The 19,663-nt window shown below is 39.5% G+C and overlaps 1 protein-coding gene across 2 annotated transcripts in view; it reads left to right on the top strand.

Moving 5' to 3' along the window:
• Positions 1-19,663, top strand: part of TSG101 (tumor susceptibility 101) — a 50,295-nt gene that overhangs the window by 29,408 nt on the left and 1,224 nt on the right. For both annotated transcript variants that reach the window (XM_059929587.1, XM_059929586.1), the window contains 3 exons: positions 2,151-2,242; positions 17,544-17,746; positions 19,021-19,260. In XM_059929587.1, coding sequence (XP_059785570.1) covers positions 2,151-2,242; positions 17,544-17,746; positions 19,021-19,260 — 535 coding nt within the window. The remainder of the gene's footprint in view (positions 1-2,150; positions 2,243-17,543; positions 17,747-19,020; positions 19,261-19,663) is intronic.

Genomic DNA, 19,663 nt, shown 5'->3' with positions numbered 1-19,663 from the left:
TTATTAGTATCTTGAGGAAGAGATGGATTCATACTTTAGCTCCTGCCTCAAGCACTTGAAAACAGTGCTTTAAACAGAATAAATAGTAAATTTTGAAGGGGCACATAAAGAAAAAGGAATATAAGAGTGTTGGGAAATTCTTTTTAAATACACTTAGTCCAAAAGGGCTCTTAAAAATCTGAAAAAGATTTCCTACATAGGGCAAATTGTTTAATAATGTACAAAGATAGAAAATAGTACTACTAAATTATTTTTATACTCAAGAAAAGTTGTTAACCCTGAACATAGAGAATAACTACGAAGGAGAAATTAAGCAAACTAAATAAAGAGACAGGGAGTTCTCTGAAGTTAATATCTGTAGGCCTAGAGGAGTTTTATACCACTTACTGAAAAATTCAGCAATAAAATCACAAATTGTTCTTGAAAAAGTATGCAAAATGGGAGGAACTCCAGAAAAAGCAAATTTATTCCAGTGTTCAAAAAGGTAGATTCAGAAATTTGAATAAGATTGACATTGTTTCCTTGCAGCATGGATTACTAGAGCGACTAGAACAAAAGTGCTGTGCAATAGCATTCAGCATGTGTCCACTGGGAACAGAAATGCTTAACCTTTTTCTTTTTTGATTTTACTTTTATACTAATCGATAAGAGAGTATCATGATTACATTGAATCCTCAGCAAGTTATACACAAAATTTTTTTGTTGGTGACAAGTTATAAAGTGTGAACTAGTAGTACACATAGGAGAGAATCTTTGAGCCACTGCCCTATAAAAGGATTACTGACTATCAACTCAGAGCTCTTGCTCCGGAACTCTGGGCTGGGTCTTTTTAGTCAGTAATTTGAATGGACTCATAGAAGGCATGTTAATCAGAATTGCAAATGTCATAGATCTGACAATTGTAGATAAAACAGGATTCATCAAAATTTATTGTTCAACTAACAGGTAGCTATAGTAATCATCCTGTTCCTTTTCTTCTCCATTATAAGGGAAACACTGCCAAATTAGTGATCATTCAGAGGAAAGTGATTAGATCTGAAAATCAGAGCTGTGAAGAATGGTTGAAGGAGTTAAAAATATTTCACCTGAAGAAGAGAAGACTGAGGGGAAAATGTTAGAAGTCTTCAAATATTCAAGTGATCTTCCAGAGTGCAAATTTAGGACCATTAATTAGAGGTTACTGTGTCAAAATGCAGTTAGTGTTCAGTAGAGAAAGATGACCATTTGTCAGGGATACTGTAAATGATATTTATGAAACAATGTTGGATAGGAGATTGGAGGACAATACTTCTAAGGAAAGTTTCTTCCAACTCTGATGTGAATACAGGAATGACACAAACCTTCCTTAGAGTGAAGAGGAAGCTTTTAAAACTTTATCTCAAGAGGAGTATTTTCAGATCAGACATTCAAAAAGGTTATCAATGAACCACAGGTAAAAATTAAATAATATTATTTCCCTGTATGCTAGGAAATCAGAATGGAAAAGTTCTCACAAAATATTTGTTGCTTTCAGTTCTGATACTGTTGGACGGCCCTTAGAAAAACTCGAGTTGCTTTCTGCTACTGTGAAGGTGACCCTCAAATAACCAGGCCCAAGGGACTTCCCTGGTGGTCCAGTGTTTAATGTGCTTCCACTGTAAGGGCACAGGTTCGATCCCTGGTCAGGGAACTAAGATCCCGCATGCTGCAGCCAAAAAAAAAAAAAAAAAAAACCAGGGCCAAGCAAGAGTATTTTAATCATTTACTTTAAGAGTAAACCCAGTGTCATTAATGGAATTTTTGTAGAGCTTTGCTTGAATAGACACCTGTAGCTCTAAAACTGTAAAGTCATTAACTGGTAAGACAATGGAATATCAAGCTTAGCTTCCTGAATGGGGTGGGTTTTTTTGTTTGTTTGTTTGTTTATTTTAAGTCTTTATTGAATTTGTTACAGTATTGCTTCTGGGTTTTTTTAAATGTTTTTTGGTTTTTTTGGCCGCGAGGCATGTGGAATCTTAGCTCTCCGACCAGGGATTGAACCCACACCCCCCTGCATTGGAAGGTGAAGTCTTAACCACTGGACCACCAGGGAAGTCCCCTGAATGAGGTTCTTAAAGATACTGTAGAGTTGGGTCATCTTAACATTTAATGTTTTATGTTCTTTTCTTTAGTGGTTACCCAGGCTGTCCTTACCCACCTGGCAGTCAGTATCCTGCCACAACAAGTTCCCAGTACCCTTCCCAGCCTCCTGTGACCACTGTTGGTAAGTACCATTCAAAACTGTATTTCTCCACATAAGGAAAGTCAGTCTCCTGTTGTGAAAAGTGCATTTCACTTTTGTTTTTTATTGAATAAGTTTGATATGTAACATTGTGTAAGTTTAAGGAGTACAGTGTGTTACTTTGATAGATTTATATATTGTAATATGATTGCATTATAGCAGTATTTATTACATTACATAATTATCATACAGTATTATTGTCTATATCCATTATACTGCGCATTAGATCTCTATGGCTTGCTTACTACTCGTTATAAATTTGTACCCTTAAATATCATCAATTTTATCACACCTCCCCCCACTTCACTTTTACATGTGAAATGTTAGAATACTCTTTCTTTTTAGACCAAAAACTCTTAATGATCAGTGTCCTGTACTCTAAAACTTGAAATGATTTATCATCATATAAATGAGCCTTCTACCAGGGCATAAAAGTAAATTTGATTGACTCTTATCACTCTTTCCTGTGTTTCACATATTTATTGGTGAACGTTAATGTGTGTTGAACTATTAACAGATAGCCTGGTTATATGTAAAAACAGATGAGCATCTTTAAAAGAAAGCACCATTGGGAAATATGAGTGGATCAAGTAAGATAAATTATTGCAGACCAGTAGTTCTTGGTTTTTTATGTTGCTTATTAGTAGAGTTACCTGAAATATAATTTTCTTCAGTTGAGAAAATGAAAGCAATACAAGAACTTCTACAGACCCCCCAACCCTCTACATGCCCCTACCATATCTGCCTTCTCCCTGTTACCAGAGATCATTATTTCTACCCACTAGGTTTTATCCTCTCTAATTTACTCAGGGACATCATTCAGCAGTTTCCCCTCTCATCATCAGTTTTTGTTCTCTACTGGGTTGCTCTCATCAGCACCCAAAAATATGCCCTAAAAACCTTTAAAAATCCTCCTCTTAATTTCCCTTTCCCTGCCACCAGTATTCCATTTCTTCATTCCCCTTTAGAGCAAAACTCCTTGAAACAATTATCCGTACTTATTACCTTCAATTCCTCTTCTTCCTTTCACTCTTGAACCACTCCATGTGGGATTTCCCTCATGTCCTTCCACTAGAGCTGCTTCTCTCAAGGTCACCATTGACCTTTATGATGTTAAATCCAGTGGCCAATTAAACAGTCTCCACTTACTTGGCCTGTCAGCAGTATTTGACACAGTTGTATCTCCTTGATACACTTTCCTCTCTTGCTTTCTAAGACCCCAGACTCACTTGTTTTTCCTCCCATCTCACTGGTACTCATGCTCAGTCTCCTTTGTAAGTCCCTCCTTTTCTTAATATTGGAATGCCCCCGGCTCAGTCCTTGGCATTCTCTATACTCACTCTCCTGGTGATCTCTACCAGTCTCATAGCTTTAAATACCATTTCTGTGTCCACACTTCCCAAATTTGTTTCCAGCTTACACCACTCTCCAGAATTCCAGATTCTTATATCCAAGCTCCCTTCTCAATATCTCCATTTGGATATTTAATAGACATTTCAAACTCATTGTGACCAAAATTAAACTCTCAATCTTTCTATGATGCTTTCCCACCTCCAGTGATACCTACTCAATACTCTAACTTTGGTGTCATCCTTGATTCTTCATCAAGAACCAATTATCTTCAAAATACATCTAGAATCTGATCACATCCAGTGCTGATCCAAGTCACCATTATCTTTCATCTAATTTACTTCAAAAGCCTCCTAAAAAGCATTCTTCTTTCCTTAGTCCCTACATCTGTTTTTAACACAACAGCCAGAATGATCCTATTAAAAGATAAATAAATTATATCACTCCTCTACTCAGAACCTTCCAATGTCTTCCCATTTCACTCAGCGTTCAATCCAAATTTCTGAGGCTTAGAAGGCCCTTTGTGATCCTGCTTTCCTCCCCCTGTTACCTCTCTGAACTCATCTCCTACTACTCTTCTGTTTTAGGATTCGTCCACTACCTGTTCCCTTTGTGTGGAGCAGTCAGGCCTACCCTGACCAATCTACTCCCATCACCAACCCCACACACATATACACACATGCCCAACATCCAGAACAGTGCTTGATATATAGAAGTTCATCTAAATATTTTACTGAGTGTCTGAATGTAGAATCTTGTGAAGTTTACTTTTCTGTTACATTTTCTCATCAATTGTAAGCATCCTGAGATCGCTGTAAATATCTCCCCTTCCCCCAAAAAGAGCATTTTCTTCAGCTGTTTTTGTCATTAATGCATTCTAGTTATTGAGATTCGAGTGGCAATGGTTTTGTTTTTTAAAAATGTTCTCATCCTTCTGTAATATAGCTCTTTTTTTAACAATGTAATTTAAATGCTTGAGTTAGAAACCTGATGATGCGAGATCATTAATCCACAAGCAAAACACACTAAATCTTGTTAAGCTCTCCATTATGGCTCAGGCATCATCAGTAAAATAGGAATAGTGCTATTTGTTACCCTGTTTCTCACTGAGATGATAGTATTTGATTTGTAGAGAACCTCAGTTCCTAAAGATGTTTTTTATGTTAACTCATTTCACTACAATAGGTATGAAGCATTTTATAACTTAGAATAGATGATATCCATACATCAAAAAAATAGGAATATGGAGAAAATGGTACGTTTTAAATCAAATCTAATGTTTGTTTTTAGAACAAGAATCAAAGCAATTAATATTTTATTGTACTTTTAAGAGTACTTTCTTAGAAAGGCTAGAAACAAATTATCATTTTATGATAATCTAGGATATCCTTTTAATGTATGTTGTTTTTCTACCCTTTGTTGCTTGCCTACTTGTTTTAGTAGTACATTGTGCAAAACACTGTTGAACTTCAAAATTGTCATAAAGGAAAGCAGAAACATAAAAGTATCATCTGAATGTTAGAGTTCACAAAGAGTCAACATTTTCTCAGTCTGTCAGTGGCCATCAGGATTTGTGCTATTATTCTCTGTGCTACTAAGGCCATGAGAAAGAATGAAAGTGGTTATTTGTCCTTTGTGGAACTTGATAGTTTCACTTTAAAGATTTTGATTTGGGCTTCCCTGGTGGCGCAGTGCTTGAGAATCTGCCTGCCAATGCAGGGGGACACGGGTTCGAGCCCTGGTCCGGGAAGATCCCACATGCCGCGGAGCAACTGGGCCCGTGAGCCACACCTACTGAGCCTGCGCGTCTGGAGCCTGTGCTCCGCAACAGGAGAGGCCGCGACAGTGAGAGGCCTGTGCACCGCGATGAAGAGTGGCCCCCGCTCGCCACAACTAGAGAAAAAAGCCCTCTCACAGAAACGAAGACCCAACACAGCCAAAAATAAATAAATAAATAAATAAATAAAATTTAAAAAAAAAAAAAAAAAAAAAAAAAAAAGATTTTGATTTTATGAGGTAAAACAAACACCTGTTTCAAGGCATCATTAATTAACTCATGTCTTATTATTGATGTGGATACCTGTGCAAGTGTTGATTTTTAACCATCTCCAACAATATTGAAGTAAAAGAACCACTTAAAGTGAAGTAATAGAGGCAACTTCCCTGGCGGTCCAGTGGTTAAAACTCCGCACTTCCACTGCAGGGGGCAAGGGTTCGATCCCTGGTCGGGGAACTGAGATCCCAAGATTTCACATGCTATGCAGTGAGGTTGGGAAAAAAAAAAAAAGAAGTAATAGAGATTAGATTCTTAATAGCAGTCTCTTCTGAAATATTGCAGAAGACTGAGGATTGATGCAGATCTTGGGACTTAAAACAGCTCTTTCTGACTCCATTACATGTAGATTTTGAACAACAACCTTTAAAAGAATGATAATCAGAGAATTTGTTTTGTCATGTCTTTTTATAGCTTTTTTGTTACTTGGCAGACAGCTTCCTGCCTAACCTGACTTTTAAAACCACCTTCATGAGATTGGTGCTCACTGAGGGCATTGACTAAGCAGTGAAGGCAGCTGTTGAATAGTGGAAAACCTGTTGGTGGTGCTTTTCCATCAGGTCTGGGCAACTGCAGTGATATTGTAATTCATTTGTATTATTTAATGAGGGAAAAGTTGTGATCTATAACTTAAATTCTTCGTTGAAGTTACTGTAAGACCAGGTGTTCTTTTTGTTTTGTTTTTTTGGCTGCGTTGGGTCTTTGTTGCTTCACGTGGGCTTTCTCTAGTTGCAGCGAGCGGGGGCTACTCTTCGTTGCAGTGCTCGGGCTTCTCATTGTGGTGGCTTCTCTTGTTGCGGAGCATGGGCTCTAAGTGCACAGGCTTCAGTAGTTGCAGCACACGGGCTCAGTAGTTGCGGCATGCAGGCCCTAAAGCGCGTGGGCTTCAGTAGTTGTGGTGTGTGGGCTCAAGTAGTTGTGGCACTCGGGCTTTAGAGCGCAGGGTCAGTAGTTGTGGCGCACGGGCTTAGTTGTTCCGTGGCATGTGGGATCTTCCCGGACCAGGGATGGAACCCATGTCCCCTGCATTGGCAGGCGGATTCTTAACCACTGCACCACCAGGGAAGTCCCAGGTGTATTTTTTGTATATCATCTTTGCAAGTGACTAGCAAAAACATTTTCTACTGGAAGATCAGTGGGAAAAGATGTGGAATTTGGACAGTTTTCCTTAGATTTTCTGCCCATTGCAGGCATTATATATCAACAAAAGCATCAGAAGGAAGGTAAACTTTTCTTGATATCTAAAAAACTTAAAAATTTAAATTTCTGTTTCTTCAGATTCAATTATGTTTCTTAAGAGTAAAACATTTTTGTTAGGAGTGGCATATAACTTTTACCAAGTTGGCATTGCCAAAACTATAAGAGAACTTGAACTCTGATTTTAAAGGTTTAAAACTACTTGACCGCCACCAAGTTACAAAGAATAAGTTTAGGAGACAACATTAATACTTGTTTGTTCTCTTAATAGCACATGCCAGAATACAGCAGAAGCAGGTATGGATATTGGTCATCTGTATGTTTTCAGGGCTGAAAGACGGGCATTCAAGAAAAGCTTTGGTCCCCAGCTGGGCATTCCCATGCAGAATTCCAAACTCTATTGGATAGGGAAGAGTGGCATGAGGGACCAGTCACTCTACCTTGATTCATGCATAGCACTCTCTGTCAGACCCTGATGTGCTGGTGGTGTACCCAGGTGGCAGTGATCTGGGAGTGATGAAGTTGTTTGATATTTTAATCCAAATTAAGAAAGATTTAAGATTTATTGGGACTTCCCTGGTGGTCCAGTGATAAAGAATCTGCCTTGCAATGCAGGTGATGTGGGATCAATCCCTGGTCAGGGAACTAAGATCCCACGTTCTACGGGGCAACTAAGCCCGCATGACACAACTACTGAGCTTGCGCACCTCAACTAGAGCCCACGTGCTGCAAACTACAGAGTCCACACTCTCTGGAACCTGCACACCACAACTACAGAGCCCATGCACCCTAGAGCCTGCGCGCCACAACTAAAGAAGAGAAAACCCGTGCGCCACAACTAGAGAGAAGCCCATGCGCTGCAGCAAAGATCCCACATGCCACAGCTAACACCCGGCACAGCCAAAAATAAATTACATACATACATACATACATACATACATACATAAATAATAAATAAATCTTAAAAAAAAAGATTTATCAAGCAAATGTTCAAGAATGTTACTAGAGTGTGGTCCAGTATGGTACCCAGAAAAGTGTGGTCCCACTCAACGAAACCTCTACATGTTATGAATATACGTGTGAAGAAAGTCAGTGGACAAATTGGCTCCTTTATGAAGTTCATCAGAGGATGTACCATCAGTACATCACACACACGCATACACACAAATACATACCACGTTTTCTTTTTTTTTCTTTTTTTAATTAATTTATTTATTTATTTATGTTTGGCTGCGTTGGGTCTTTGTTGCCGCGTGCGGGCTTTCTCTAGCTGTGGCGAGCGGGGGCTACTCTTTGTTGCAGTGCGCGGGCTTCTCATTGCGGTGGCTTCTCTTGTTGTGGAGCATGGGCTCTAGGCACGTGGGCTTCAGTAGTTGTGGCACGTGGGCTCAGTAGTTGTGGCTCACGGGCTCTAGAGCACAGGCTCAGTAGTTGTGGCGCACGGGCTTAGTTGCTCTGCCACATGTGGGATCTTCCCAGACCAGGGCTTGAACCTGTGTACCCTGCATTGGCAGGCAGATTCTTAACCACTGTGCCACCAGGAAAGCCCATACCACATTTTCTTTATCCATTCATCTGTTTTTTTCTTCAGTTATTTGTTTATTCATTTAGTCATTCAACATATATTTACTGAGTGCTTGCTACATTCCAGGAGTAAGAACAACACAAAGTAACTTCCTGCCTTCATGGAGTTTACATTTCAATGGGGGAAGACAGAACACAAACTTACAGCATAGTATACAATGTACCAGGTGGAGATAAATGCTACCTAGGAACATTCAAACGAAAGAGGGGCACAGGAAGACCTGGAGGATGAGGACTGCATTCTGTTCTCACCTCCTCTGTATCCACCTTGCTCACACCACTGGCCTCCTGCCACTCCTTGAGCCCCAACACACTGGTTTGCTGTTTCAGCCCCATCCGCGCTCTGCTCGCTTGGATGGTGACCTGGAGATCTGTTCACTGCTGTTGCCTCTGCCTGAAGAGTTCTCTCCAAGACTGGAAAAAGGCTTTTGTGCCTTATACTTTGAGGTGGGAGTGTGTTTATGGTTCAAGGGACTGCAAAGAGCCCAGTGGTGTGAGTGAGGGGTGCACAGAGAGATGGGGTCGGAGGGGAAACAGGGCTGGCTCAAGTAAGCCCTTGTGGGTCAGGGGGAGGCCTGTGGCTTTTCCTCTACGTGAGCTGCGGAGCCACGGGCAGGCTTTGAGCAGAGGAGTGATCTGATCTGATTGCTATTTTAACAGATGCCTCTGTGCCAGACCCCAGGAGGGAAGGGTGGCAGCGGAGCTCCCCACCCCGAGGAGGCCACTGCAAGAATCCAGGTCTGAGATGGTGGCTCGGACCAGTGTGGGGACAGAGGATGTGGTCACATACGCTGAGGAGGGGTATCCATTCATCTATGCAACTTAGGTTGCTTCCTTCCGTATCTTGGCTATTGTAAATAATGCTGCAGTACACGGGGGTGCATATATCTTTTCGAATGACTGTTTCTGTTTTCTTCAGAAAAATACCCAGAAGTGGAATTGCTAGGTCATATGGTAGTTCTATTTTTAATTTTTTGAGGAACCTCCATACTGTTTTCCATAGTGGCTGCACCATTTTGCATTCCTTCTAGCAGTGTACACGGGTTCCCTTTTCTCCACATCCTCACCAACATTTGTTATTTGTTTTCTTTTTGATAATAGCCATTCTGACAGGTGTGAGGTGATATCTCATTGTGGTGTTGATTGCATTTCCCTGATGATTAGTGATGTTGAGCATCTTTTCATGTGCCTGTTGGCCATCTGTATGCCTTCTTTGGAAAACTATTCAGGTTCTCTGCCCATTTTTTAATCAGGCCGTTTGGTTTTTTGATGTTGAGTTGTATGAGTTCTTTGTATATTTTGGATATTAACCCCTTATCGGATATTTTTTGCAGCTATCTTCTCCCATTCAGTAGGCTGCGTTTTCATTTTGTTGATAGTTTCCTTTGCTGGTCAAAAGCTTTTTTAGTTTGATGTAGTCTCCTATTTGGTTTTTTTGTTTGTTTTTGTTTTTTTGGTTTTTGGGGGTTTTTTTTTGCTTTTGTTTCCCTTGCCTGAAGAGACATATCCAAAAAAATATTAAGACCAATGTCAGAGTACTCCCTATGTTTTCTTTTTTTTTTTTAACTTTTTTTCTTACAGTTGTATTGAGATATAATTGACTTACAGCACTGTATAAGCTTAAGGTGTACAGCATAATGATTTGACTTACATACATGATGAAATGATTACCACAGTAAGTTTAGTGAACATCTGTCGTCTCCTATAGATACAAAAAAAATATTTTTTCTTTGTGATGAGAACTCTTTAGGATTTACTCTTAACAACTTTCCTATATAAGTAGGACTTCCCTGGTGGTGCAGTGGTTAATAATCCACCTGCCAGTGCAGGGGACACGGGTTCGATCCCTGGTCCAGGAAGATCCCACATGCCGCGGAACAGCTAAACCCGTGCACCACAACTACTGAGCTTGCGCTCTAGAGCCCGCGAAGCACAACTACTGAGCCCGCGTGCCACAACTACTGAAGCCTGCGCTCCTAGAGCCCTTGCTCCGCAACAAGAGAAGCCACTGCAATGAGAAGCCCGCGCACCACAATGAAGAGTAGCCCCTGCTCACCGCAGCTAAGCCTGTGCGCAGCAGTGAAAACCCAAGGCAGCCATAAATAAATAAATGAATAAACAAAAATAAATAAAATATAGCAGTGTTAATTGTATTAATCATGTTGTACATTACATCCCTAGTACTGCCTATGTTTTCTTCTAGGAGTCTTATGGTTTCAGGTCTTACATTTAATTTTAACCCATTCTGAGTTTATTTTTGTATATAGTGTGAGAAAGTCCAGTTTCTTTTGCGTGCAGCTGTCCAGTTTTCCCAAAACCATTTATTGAAGAGGCTGTCTTTTCCCCATTCTGTATTCTTGCCTCCTTTATCATAGATTAATTGACCATATAAGTGTGGGTTTATTTCTGGGCTCTCTGTTCTGTCCAGTTGATCTATGTGCCTGTTTTTATGCCAGTACCATACTGTTTTGATTACTGAAAAGCTTTGTAGTGTAGTTTGAAATCAGGGAGCATGATACCTCCAGTTTTGTTCTTTAACATGGTAGATTCTTAAATTGTTCTTGTTCACAAAATAATTTTAAGGTATGACTTTGATTCTGACCCATTTTATTTTAAAGGATGGAATCTGTCCTTCAGATTAATTGGCCTTTGTGCTTAAGCCTGCTAGTAGCATCTTTCATGATTATGATAGTTGAATGATTTTGTAGCACCATTTCTTTTTTGAAGTAGTTACTACTTTGGCATCTATTTTAATAAGGTCTATAGTTAACCTCCACTTTTGAAACTTGAATTGTTATGTAAATTAATCTAAATCTTTGTGCTGTGTGTTTATTTTCAAGAAGTGTAAACCTGCTGATGTTTTTCTTTTTCTCATTGATTGTGGTAATAGAAACTTTCTAGAGTTTAAAGAGTACTGCTCTAATAGTGTTTAAAAGGTAAATTGAGGTCCCCTGATTTCTTTGGAAGAAAGTTCCATAGCCCGCCCAGAGCCTGGCCAGTAGTATTAGAAGTTTATATATTCATAGACTATAAATAAAAGCCTTTTGTAAGCAGCTTAATGAATTTGCCTGATTTGTGTTTAATAGCACAAATCAGAATGGCTCTGCTCATATAGTTGTTTGAAATGTTTCTCCTATTTCAGAGATTGACCTGATTTTCTGTTTTTATTCTAAAAGGAAGTAATACGGGCTTGATCCAGTGATCCACATGGGCTTGATCCAGTGATCCACATGGGCTTGACCCAGTTTCTCAGTAGATGGGTCAATAATCTTCCGTTTCAGATTGCTTAGGCTCCATAGTTTGCTCTGTAGCACAAATGCCCGACCAAAGATCATTATGTGGGTCTTGAGCAAGTAACTTCAGGAAGGAAAAATGCTGGGGGTGGGGGCAGGTGATTCACTTTGCTGGTTAGAGGTAAGATCAGAAAAGTTACTGTTTAGTTATTTTGTATTTTTCTTTGGGGTTACCGTGGGTTCTTTCTCTAATATAAATGAGCTCCTTTTTGAGTTGTAGGAAGTAATGCTCATCATTAAGTACTGTTAGGAGATAAATAAAACTGATTATCTTTAAGTGTTTAAAGATGGTCTAAAATCAGGTAGTGTATGCCAGTGTACTTTGAAGATACTGGCCTAAATTATTCATTAAATTATCAGATCCACTGAGTAGAGTATTGGTTTCCTAATAGTAGAAAAATCGTCTTATTTCCTAAGGATTAAGTTTAGTGATTGGATCCTATCTGACGTTTAAATGAAGTTTTTGTTCAGGATTGTTTCTCAAAATCTATGTTACCTTTTCAATTGCTGCTAATCTGGAATTGTAGAAGGGCACTTCTGAAATCCGACTCTGCATGAGTAAAGGTCAACGAATGTGTGGGGACTTGAGGTATGGCAGTTTGCCGCAAACTCATTAATCCAAGGCTTGTTATAGCAGGTATAAAGAATATTAAAATTTCTCTTAAGACGTTTGAGAAAAATAAAGATTTTTTTGTTTGAAGAGTGATCAAGAATCTTCTACCAAACGTTTTTCTTTTTTTTTTTTTTTTTGGGGGGGGGGCTGTGTTGGGTCTTCGTTTCTGTGCGAGGGCTTTCTCTAGTTGCGGCAAGCGGGGGCCACTCTTCATCGTGGTGCGCGGGCCTCTCACTATCGCGGCCTCTCCTGTTGCGGAGCACAGGCTCCAGACGCGCAGGCTCAGCAGTTGTGGCTCACGGGCCCAGTTGCTCCGTGGCATGTGGGATCTCCCAGACCAGGGCTCGAACCCGTGTTCCCTGCATTGGCAGGCAGATTCTCAACCCCTGCGCCACTAGGGAAGCCCCCAAATGTTTTTCTTACTTGTTTATATAAACAACCTCTTAAAAGTGTCATGGTTCATTCAATTTTGAACTTTAATCTGGGTTTTTCTCTTGGCATTCACATTTCAGATCTTACAGTTTGTTTCTTTAGAAAGTAGATGGATTTAGTGTTCAAATATACTGTATAATAAGGTCTATGTGTGGTAGAGGAGAGGACTAGGTCTAACCTTGGCATTTCTAGCCTCCTCGGGTGAACTGTGACCTTTATAGAAAGCCAGGTGACTGCTGCCTCAGCTTGATTCTCATTTTGACTGTTAATGGCTTTAGCTGGAGACTTATTTGGAAGGACTTATTTGGTCCTGTATTGTAGCATTTGCCTTAACGTATTTTATAAGAGAAATAGAATGTAAATTCCAGGATTTAAGTGTGTTTTTTAAAATTGGTTTTTGAAAATTCACCATCAGTATAACTTGATTCATTTTATTTATTTTTTTATTTATAATATTTATTTATTGGGTTTGCCGGGTCTTAGTTGTGGCACATGTGCTCCTCACTTGTGGCCAGCAAGCTCCGTAGCTGTGGCATGTGAACTCTTAGTTGCAGCATGCATGTGGGATGTAGTTCCCTGACCAGGGATTGAACCCGGGCCCCCTGCATTGGGAGCTTGGAGTCTTAACTGCTGTGCCACCAGGAAAGTCCCTTGATTCATTTTAATGTAATTTTAACAAAGTTTGTTGATATGTTTGTGTGTGAAAAATCCAGACTAGTTATAAAAAGACCCTTAAGCTTGTATTAGTTCAGATAACTCCTACATAGATAAATGGGACACTAACTGCTGTATATGATTGACCACACATTTGAATACCTAACCATATTCATATAATTTGGGTTCCCCAATCTCTGGGAGAAGGTTTGTTGTATCTCACAGGAACCATTTCATATAGGATATAATAAGAAAGTTCTTTTAGAAACAAGTTTTAGAATTCCTATTGTTAATGCATCTTTATCATAAAATGGGGATTTAATGAAATACCATCTCCACTAGTCATTATTTTGTAAATCATCCTTTGGGCACAAAATTCTAAACTTGTAGAAATTACCCCTTTTTGCTCTCACTTAGGACTTAATAGTGCGATATAAGAAACTAGAGATTTTGGTTTGGCATAAATTCTGTACAAATAAACAGCTAAGTCATTTTTTTTTGGTCTTTTTTTTAATTGAAGTATAGTTGATTGATGATGTTAATAAGCAAAGTGACTCAGTTATATATACATTCTTTTTCATATTCTTTTCCATTATGGTTTATTACAGGATATTGATTATAATTCCCTGTGCTATACAGTAGGACCTTGTTTATCCATTCTATATATACTAGTTTGCATCTGCTAATCCCAAACTCCCACTCCTATCTTCTCCCACTCCCCTCCCCCTTGGCAACCACCAGTCTATTCTATATGTCCCTGACTCTGTTTCTGTTTCATAGATAGGTTCATTTGTGTCATATTTTAGATTCCACATATAAGTGATATCACATGGTATTTGTCTTTCTCTGACTTACTTCACTTAGTATAATAATCTCTAGTTGCATCCATGTTGCTGTAAATGGCATTATTTCGTGTTTTTTTTTTATGGTTGAGTAGTATTCCATTGTATATATTGTACCACATCTTCTTTATCCATTCATCTGTTGATGGACATTTAGGTTGTTTCCATGTCTTGCCTATTGTAAATAGTGCTGCTATGAACAAAGGGGTGCATGTTATGTTTTTGAATTATAGTTTTGTCTGGATATATGCCCAGGAGTAGGATTGCTGGATCATATGGTAATTCTATTTTTAGTTTTCCACAGTGGCTGCACCAACTTACATTCCCACCAACAGTGTGGGAGGGTTCCTTTTCCTCCACACCCTCTATAGCATTTGTTATTTGTAGACTTTTTAATGATTGCCATTCTGACTGGTGTGAGGTGATACCTCATTGTAGTTTTGATTTGCATTTCTCTAATAATTAGCGATGTTGAGCATCTTTTCATGTGCCTATTGGCCATCTGTATGTCTTCTTTGGAGACATGTCTATTTAGGTCTTCTGCCCAATTTTTGATTGGGTTGTTTGTTTTTTTGTTGTTGAGTTATATGAGTTGTTTGTACATTTTGGAAATTTTAAGCCCTTGTTGGTCACATCTTTTGCAAATATTTTCTCCCATTCTGTAGGTTGTCTTTTCGGTTTGCTTATGGTTTCCTTTGCTGTGCAAAAGCTTGTAAGTTTGATTAGGTCCCATTTGTTTATTTTCATTTTTATTTCTATTGCCTTGGGAGACCGACCTAAGGAAACATTGGTGCAATTTATATCAGAGAATGTTTTGCCTAAAACAGCTAAGTCTTTAAATCATACTGAGAGGAAAAGCAAGTTGTCTTGCTGAGAAAGGGAGGCGAGTACTTTTGAATGGTGAGGAGTGAAGCACATAATTAAAGGGTTAGGATTCGTGTTCCAAAGCAGAATGGGAGAAGAGAGTGGAAGACTCCCATCTGGTGGTTTCAATCTTTGAAGATGTTCTGAGGATTTTTTTTGCCTTTGTGGGAAAATGGTAAAAGGAGGGCTTAAGGCTTTAAGAAAGAATCCAAAGGATTGAGGATTTGGGTTAGGTTATGGCAGGCGAGGCCTTTGGAATTAGAAGTCCTGGTGATCTGACAGAATGAGAGAGAGGCTGCCATGGCAGGCAGCCTGTATACAGGACTAAGGGAGATGGGCAAGGAGTTGGGACTGGGGGGAGGGAGATACTGGGACCAGGAGTGGAAGAAAGGGAGGTCGAAGGTACGGAAAGGAATGAGTGGAGATAAGAATTGATGAATTTGGGGAGGTTGCTAGAGTCATCCCAGTGTCTATACAGGAGGTTGTGAATAAAGAGGTGGTCAGAGAGGAAAACAATAGGAAAATGTGAGTGGAATGAGCCCAGAGGTGATACAGTAGCTGGTAAATTGATGAGAACACTTTGGAAAAGTCAGGTGTTGAGAGGCCAGGGATGTGAAAAACAAGACCTCAGGTTGCCCTCTGGCTTTACAACTCTGAATTCCAAAGCACACATTGTCTTAAAGTTAATAGTTTTGCTTCTCAGAAATACGAAATAATAAGCTGACATATTTTTGTAAAATCAGAAGTGAACTCTGAAAAGCATATAATGTATGGATTTGTATTTTAACAATCAATCAGAAGTATTAATTGCCTCTTTGTAAACACTGGAGGATGGATACTGTTTGGGCTCTCTCTCCTCAGCAGGAGGTTTCTAACAGGAAAGAGGGAGACTCTTAGCGGGAGAGTCTGATACTGGGCTTTTCCTTTCACCATGTACAAGCAGTGTCCCTAGGACAGATGGACGAAGGACACTCTTCAGGAAAACCTGGCCATGGGAGACACTGTCTTTACTCACTTTAGAAGAATAGAACCCAAGTCAAAAAAAAAAATAGTTCTTCTGTGGTGGAAACAAGAAAAAGAGGGAAAAAAAACACAACTCTAGATTTAGACTCTTTTTTTGAAACCTGTAACACCTGAGAACTCCAAGGTCTCCCAGTGTCATTTACAAAAGCCCAGAAAAGCACCCAGGGTATCCTTGGTATGGACCAGCTTCTGGGAGAAAACAACTTTACGAATCAAAAACCACAAAAAGTAGAGTGACCAGACCAGTGTATGGAATAGCGAGAGTTGTGATCAGATAGGACGCTGAAGAGCACAGGTGGTGCTGGTTGCGGTGTAGTTTGGACAGTGCAGTTTCCTTGTAGAAACAGTCAACTTTGCATGGTACCAGGAAGGAGCCTATAATGGATGGGAACATGAGTGGTGAGACTCTGGGTACATTTTTACAAACGGACTTGAAGGGGTTTTTTTCCCCCTAGTAAGCTAAGCAGAACTCAGCGTCAAGGTGATAACAGTTTTCAGCTCAAAGTGGAAGCGATACTTTCTGTTAATCTGTAATCATTCTTTATTCATTATAAGCAATAAAGGTAAGTATAATTCCCCATGTGTATTCCATCATCAAACATAATTGAAAATCAAAATACCATTTATCATTTGCTGATTTAGGACCCTAACTAAAGAACACTGACAGTCATTAAGAGTATCCATACTTATGTTAAAAGGGAGGACCTTTTGAAGAAAATATCTGAGGAGTAAGTTTTATATAAGACACTGATTAGAAAGGTACATTTAGGAGAGAAAAGAATCTGACAATAAACAGAATGTTATCAGCTGTTGAATTTTTTGGATGGCATTCTCTTTTGCACATCTGCTCTTTCCTGTTCTTTTCCTAAAGGGTAAAGGAGTAAAAGTCTTACAGAAGGGAAGCCATGTTAACCTGTATATTAGTTTAAGGAAACTGCCCATTCTCACTCAGTCTTACTGGCCTCTAGAGTGGGTTCCTTCCTCCTTCAGCTTAGCAGTAAAGCCTGAGAATAGACTTGACCTGAATCAAATGTTTTACCTTGGTATAAATTTGTTGTCCCATTTGTTGGAGATTTAGGAATAACTGTAATCTGTAGGGATATAGCCTCTGCCTCATTGAGAAAATAGCTAATTGTTTGGGCTGTTAAGGCAAGAAAGTGGGTAAATATGGATTAATAGTAATCTCTTGCAGGGAAAGTATTTCTGAATCAACTCAGATTTTAAATGCTATGTTTTATGAAGTTGTGACATAAAATTTTTCTTTCCTCGCACTTTGAAAGTGTTGACTCATATTTTGTTCTGTTTTGTCATGGCTCTTGTGAAAGGAATAGAAAGAGATTGGGAAATAAGCAAGTGTTTCTGCCTTTTTCTCCTGCAGGTCCCAGTAGGGATGGCACAATCAGCGAGGACACTATCCGAGCCTCTCTCATCTCAGCAGTCAGTGACAAACTGAGATGGCGGATGAAGGAGGAAATGGATCGTGCTCAGGCAGAGCTCAATGCCTTGAAACGAACAGAGGAAGACCTGAAAAAAGGTCACCAGAAACTGGAAGAGATGGTTACCCGTTTAGATCAAGAAGTAGTAAGTAACTCATTGAATAGTTGCACTATTTAGATTGAATCGTAGCCATGGCAAAGTGTTCTGTATGTACTGTGGTTACCCTGAACATTGTGGGTATAGTTAAGAGTTCAGAAAATTATACACGCCTTTAAGCATTTTCACATAGCTCCTCTACAGCTTTGTTAAAAAAAAAATGCGGCCTGTGGTTGGAATGTAGTCTTTGATTGGGGAGTGGATGTATTTAGAGGATTTTTGCTTGCACCTTCACCCCAGGGGATAATGTTTTGACCCAAAGGAGGACTGTTTGAGTGCTTGATGTTACCAGACAGTTACTAGGAAATAAGAATTTGAGAGAGCTCTAAGTCGTGATAAAGATCTGCAGACCCTGGGTGCAAACTTAAGGGTCAGTTCTTTTTTGTTTCCAAATGTTGTTTGAACTATATTTAAAGTATCTTTGGTGAGCCCTTCTAACTTAATAACCCATAGTGTATGCAACCTTTAGCTCTTAAGCTTTCTCACATTTTTATCAGACTGCTGTGCCCTGAAGAGTCAATGTAAGTCAGCCCTGTGACTTCTTTTGTTTAGTGATGTAGAGGCACTAGCATAATTTGAGTGCCAGCTTCACTCTTCACTTTCATTCCTGTGATGGAGAATTTGTTTCAGCAAGTGTACATTTTTGATGAAAGGGTAAAGAGTTATTAAGTGTTTGAGGGCTTTGGAGAAAGTGATTTGTATGTACACATTACTCTAATAAAATGGTTCTAGTGTGTAAAGTGAGCTTCTCAATAGCCAGCTATTTTCAAAAGTTCAGGAAAGTGACACCAGTACAGTTCAGAGCCTGCAACCACCACCTGCTGTATCTTGTGAATAAAGTTCAACTGTTGGGAGTTCTATGTGTTAAATTGTCTGTACAGACTGGGGAAAGTTATTCCTCTGAGGCAAATGCCCACTTGTTTTGAAAGAAGGACCTCCTTTATGATTTTCATGTAAGGAACCTCCTGCTGGAAAGTGTCCTGTCTGATGGCTTAGTTTGCAGTATCATTTGTCACTGCTAAGTGACAAGCTTTATCACTGCCACCAAAAGTGCTCAGCTCAGCATCTCCTGTTTTCACTCAGCATGCTAGAGCACACCTTTTCCTCTGACTTTGACTAATGTGGTACATGAATCTCATCCATGAGTTGTTTAAGTGTTGTTTTATTAGCAAGTCTTTCTGTGAAGTTGAATTGTAGATGTCTGACAGGCAGATAATTACAATTAGTATAAAATCATCATACTTGGACTATTCTGTTTTCAGGCTGAGGTTGATAAAAACATAGAACTTTTGAGAAAGAAGGATGAAGAACTCAGTTCTGCTCTGGAGAAAATGGAAAATCAATCTGAAAACAATGATATTGATGAAGTTATCATTCCCACAGCCCCACTATACAAACAGATCCTAAATCTGTATGCAGAGGAAAATGCTATTGAAGACACGATCTTTTACCTGGGAGAAGCCTTGAGGCGGGGAGTAATAGACCTGGACGTCTTCCTGAAGGTATGTCTTCCTCGCTCTGCTTTCCAGGGTTTTGGAACATGTGTTTTAGAGACACTGACCTTGAAAACCACAGATCAAGAGGGTTTCTCTGTAGGAGATGGGTTAAAATTCTTTGTCTTTCCAAAAGAGAGCAAGTGAGATAAATGGCTGTGAGCAGTGTCTTCCCACCTACAGAGGGGGCTGAGAATCATCTGAGTAGGGGAAGAAAAGTGGGCTAGTGGCTGCAGTTCCCCACCCCACAAGATAGCATCAAGCTGAATGTAATCCTTCTCTCTTACTACTGTGCCTGGGTGGATCATGAGGTACAGTCAGATTTCCATCGATTCTTTCAGGTCACATCATTTAAACTGAGATCATTGACTGCCCCACCCTTAGTGTTTTTGTTTTTTTCCTCTGTTAATTT

The sequence above is a fragment of the Balaenoptera ricei genome, chromosome 8, assembly GCF_028023285.1.
Source record: "Balaenoptera ricei isolate mBalRic1 chromosome 8, mBalRic1.hap2, whole genome shotgun sequence".
NCBI classification, from domain to species: Eukaryota; Metazoa; Chordata; class Mammalia; order Artiodactyla; family Balaenopteridae; genus Balaenoptera; species Balaenoptera ricei.
Note: the sequence above shows the minus strand (reverse complement) of the source record. Positions and strands in the feature narration are given on the sequence as shown.